The 4,376-nt window shown below is 38.0% G+C and overlaps 1 protein-coding gene across 1 annotated transcript; it reads left to right on the top strand.

Annotated features, from left to right (window-relative positions):
* The first annotated feature begins 1,232 nt into the window (after nucleotides 1-1,232).
* Nucleotides 1,233-4,375, top strand: psme2 (proteasome activator subunit 2). The gene is made up of 12 exons (XM_061093954.1): nucleotides 1,233-1,319; nucleotides 1,401-1,464; nucleotides 1,728-1,760; nucleotides 1,854-1,916; nucleotides 2,276-2,356; nucleotides 2,800-2,842; nucleotides 2,921-3,018; nucleotides 3,147-3,215; nucleotides 3,508-3,575; nucleotides 3,691-3,745; nucleotides 3,919-4,005; nucleotides 4,099-4,375. The coding sequence occupies exons 2-12, from the start codon at nucleotides 1,408-1,410 to the stop codon at nucleotides 4,177-4,179; spliced, it is 735 nt and encodes a 244-aa protein (XP_060949937.1). The 5' UTR covers nucleotides 1,233-1,319; nucleotides 1,401-1,407; the 3' UTR covers nucleotides 4,180-4,375.
* The last annotated feature ends 1 nt before the right edge of the window (nucleotide 4,376 follows it).

The following is a 4,376-nucleotide window of genomic DNA, read 5'->3' as shown; positions in this document are numbered from 1 at the left end:
ACCCGGAAGTCCACTCCGACGTTTAGCGTCCCGGCTCCACTTCCTGTTTCAAAATAAAAGCAGGGGGGTTTCTTGTTATTTCAAAAACAGTCGTCCCCCAAAAAGAATCAGAATCAGAAAGGATTTATTGCTAAGTAGGTTTACACCTACCTGGAATTTTCTTTGGTGAAAAGGTGCATACATTTAACATAAAGCATAAAAACACAATAAGTACTTCCCATAAGAAGGAAATAACTGTATATAAACCAAATATACATACAAGACATACAAGTTAAATAAAGAGTAAAATGCAAAAACAGGTATATACAAGATATAAAAAGTTAAATAAAAAGTAAAATGCAAAGCAGGAGAGAAATGGGGATGTGCAATATGCAATGTACTGTTATGTTATGTGTGTTAATGTAACACAGAATTGACATGTGGGTGCGGGATAAAAGTCCAAGTCAGGTCAGTCAAAAGCCAAGATTTATTAAAAGTTGATTTAGAATTAGAATCATAAACAAAGTTTTTTTTAAGGAACTATAAACGGACTTATACGTAGTTTTAATGATTTCACAGGTTTGAATCTGGAGGAAGTCTGTGTCGAACCTGCAATTCACCGAGTGGCCGCTAGAAGCTAAACAAAATAATATATAGGATTTGGTGTTGACAATATTATTTCGGTCTTTCCACATTTTATTGTTTTCATACTAATAACTAAATTAAGAATCCAAAAAAGTAAATAAGGTTTGGTGTTTAAATATTGTTTATGTAATTCTACATTTAGCTTTTTTTTCCGTTTAAAAACTAAACCAATTGAAAGTTAATTAGAATCATAAACAAAGTTTTTTTTTAAGGAACTGTAAACGGACTAATACGTAGTTTTAAGGATTTCACAGGTTTGAATCTGGAGGAAGTCTGTGTCGAACCTGCAATTCACCGAGTGGCCGCTAGAAGGTTAACAAAATAATAATTAGGATTTGGTGTTGACAATATTATTTCGGTCCTTCCACATTTTATTGTTTTCATACTAATAACTTAATTAAGAATCCAAAAAAGTAAATAAGGTTTGGTGTTTAAATATTGTTTATTTATTTCTACATTTAGCTTTTTTTCAGTTAAAAAACTAAACCATTGGATTTGGTGTTAAAAGTATATTTCTGTGTTGATAACGTCTGAATCTCTACATTTACTGTTTCCTCCTCGTGTCGTCGAACAAGTGGTTGGAGTCAGTTGTGCATGTGACGGGAGGAGGGACTGGGAGGCAGTGGGAGGCGCAAACTGGTCCAACTGGGGTAAAATCGAAAGTAACTTGCTGAAGGAAATACATAAATCACAAGGTAACAACGGAACCGTCCGAACCTGCAGATCCTCTCACTTCACACTGATTCTCTTTATTCAGTCTTTATCTTGTTTTGCAGCGAAATCATGTCGAAGGCATCGAAGGCATCGAACCTGAGGATCAAATCCGAGGCTGCAGGGAAGGTGAGGTGGAGCTGCTCAACCCGGATACACACACACGGACACACACAGACACACAAATACACACAAGTCAAGGTGCTAAAAGATAGAATGAACTTTACAGTGGAGACGATCAGTTTGTGAGACGTGAAGCATTTTGAGAAACATCGGTTCACGTCGGGTCAAGTTCCCCCGGAGAGGAAAGCGAAAGTAAATGAGGTGATTTTCAGTTTTTAGTGTAACATGACTCAGCAGTGAGACTGGTTTCTGTCTCATGTTCCCTGCAGGTGGAGAAGGTCCAGCAGCACCTGCACAGTGAGGTCAGTGCAGCTTCTTCTTCCTCTTAACTTCATTTATTCAAACACAAATCCACTTTGTTCCTGAGCTTTCTGATTCACCTGATTGTTTTCCAGGCAGAGAAACTCTTCTCCATTGTCATCCCACTGAAGATAACTCAGCTGGATGCTCTGCTCCAGGTCAGAAAGTTCATTTTCCATTATATCACAGTTTGTTTGGACGTGTGAGACCCTCAGGATGTAGGATCTTTCTAAAGGTGGGGCCAGATATGTGCCCGATATCGTTCATGCACAGTTCCTGATTCTGTAAGATGCACATTGAAGTAATTCCTGTTTTCTATAGCTTTGGATAAAGATAAGTCTTTGAAATATGTTTCTTATTCAAGCTTGTGTTCTTCAAAAGAAGCTGAAAACATGTTCTAGACTTTCTTCAGAGTTTATCTTTCACAGCAGGAGATTCTCCACTCAGCTAAAATGAAATAAAGTTTAAAAATAGAAGTTAACCTCTGTGTTTCCTGTTCTTCTGTCTTTGTTTACAGGACGATGTCTTGAACGTGGACGCGTCCTCACTCCTGGCTCCGCTGGACATCCCCATACCTGAGCCCCCCTCAGCAGAGGAGGTGAGAGCAGCTCCACACAGTCGTCTTTCAAAGCAACAACCTGAACAGAGACAAACTCTGTGTGTCACACGCTTCACAGCATAAATTCACTTCACCCACTTATTTCAGATTAAATTCAAATCAACCATTCCACATAGAAACTGTGGAGTCAGCTACAATCATATTAAATAATCCAGTTTATTCAAAGGGGGTTTCTGTCATTTATGGGAAGTGGGGACATGTCGTCCATCTTTATTTACAGTCTATGGTAAAACTTATTGAGGCAATGCTAACGTTATGTTGTAATAAAGTAATTTCATAGTGACATTTAATATGATTGGTCCATCATAACAATCTACTCTGTTAATTCAACTGATAACAAGTTATATAACATGTTTTTAAATTCACCTTTAATTGGATTTGAAAAAGCAATCATGACAAACTATTTGACACTGGTTGTTTAGGAAATGGAGACCGACAAGGATGAAGATGGCGAGAAGAAGAAAGGTACAGCGTTTTATTAATTTTAATAAGGTGTTATTATTGAGGCTGAGATTTAACAAACTCGTGACTTTTCATCTGCAGCTCCAAGATGTGGCTTCATCAAGGGCAACGAGAAGGTCATGTCGGCTTTGGACAAAGTGAGACCTGAGATCGTTGCTTTCAGGGGGATCATCACCACGGTGAGAGCAGAGATGAACGCTGAGCCAAGGACCTGCTTTCAAACACTGAATAATCCACAGAGTAAATATGAAAAATGTTTAAAATCTCTTTTCACGAAGTTAAACTCACTCGTGTTGTTTTCCTTCAGGTTTCCTGCTGGATTCAACATCTCATCCCAAAGATAGAGGATGGAAATGACTTTGGAGTCGTCATTCAGGTGCATGTTCCTTTCAAAAGTATTGATCAAATCTATGGTATTTAAAAACGTTTAATCTTGATAATCTGCTAAAAGCATATATGATAGTATTGTGTAACTCTGGTTTCTTTACACTGTGACGTAGTTAATATCTAATCACACTCTTACACTAAAAAACAAAGTGTAGGATGAAATTATTTATTAAGATATAACCTCAATATCGCTAATTCCTTTTCACGTGATAATTGAGTCGTCTGATATTTTAACATATTTCAGTGCAAGTCTTTAATTTCTGCAAATTTCTCCATCACAGGAGAAAATCTTGGAGAGAATCGCTGCTGTGAAAACCAATGTTGACGGTTTTCAAACAAAAATCAACAAGTGGGTTGGATCTACATATTTGTTCTAAGTGTAATAGTAAAAATATGATCACGAATGTATGGACACTTTTCCAAGTTTAAACCCCACGTTTTGTTTTTCTTGTTTTGAAATGTAGGTACTTCTCAGAAAGAGGAGACGCTGTTGTTAAAGCTTCTAAAATAACTCATGTGGTGAGTTTAAAAAGTTCCGGGCTTCAAGTCATTCATTGTTTTTAATATTCATATTTAAAGAGGCAGAAATTAACTATCACATTCCCCAAAAGTTTAGAACTCTCCGGCTGAGTGAATCCGTGATTAAATGGATCTTCATGTGTATAACTGATTCTGTCTCTCTCTCTCTTCAGATGGATTATCGCTCGCTCGTCCACGACAGAGACGACAGCATCTACGCCGACATCAAAGTGATCGTTCTCGACCTCCGCGGCTTCTACGTGAGTCCGTCCTTCCTCCTGTGAAACGTAAACCACCGCCTCACGCTGCATCAACACGTTCAACTGTTCTTTATTCCTCCCTCTTTACTTCAGGTCGAGATTTTTGACATCGTCAACAAGAACCTGGACAAGGTGACCAATCCAAAAGGAGAGGAGAAGCCGTCCATGTACTGAAGAGGTGATGAAGAGGAGGGACACATTCTTCACAGCTGGATCAATAGCTGGGTTTTCAACCTCACTCGACTCAATCATTCTACATGTAACTTCAAAAGTTACGAGTTCCACTCACTTCAATAAACATGAGTTTTAACACTTTCACTAAATTCAACTTGTCTAAATGCAAAACTGCAATAAAAATGGACGAAAAAGAG

Source organism: Limanda limanda, chromosome 20 (genome assembly GCF_963576545.1).
Source record: "Limanda limanda chromosome 20, fLimLim1.1, whole genome shotgun sequence".
In the NCBI taxonomy this organism is placed as follows: domain Eukaryota; kingdom Metazoa; phylum Chordata; class Actinopteri; order Pleuronectiformes; family Pleuronectidae; genus Limanda; species Limanda limanda.
This window is presented reverse-complemented; position numbering and strand designations above follow the sequence as displayed.

Bases quoted from the DNA above. Each gene is read 5' to 3' on its own strand.
- psme2 (XM_061093954.1), top strand. From the start codon at position 1,408: ATGTCGAAGGCATCGAAGGCATCGAACCTGAGGATCAAATCCGAGGCT. The intron at 2,357-2,799 runs GTGAGAGCAGCT...CTGGTTGTTTAG, and splicing joins AGCCCCCCTCAGCAGAGGAG to GAAATGGAGACCGACAAGGA. The intron at 3,576-3,690 runs GTGGGTTGGATC...TTTGAAATGTAG, and splicing joins TTTCAAACAAAAATCAACAA to GTACTTCTCAGAAAGAGGAG.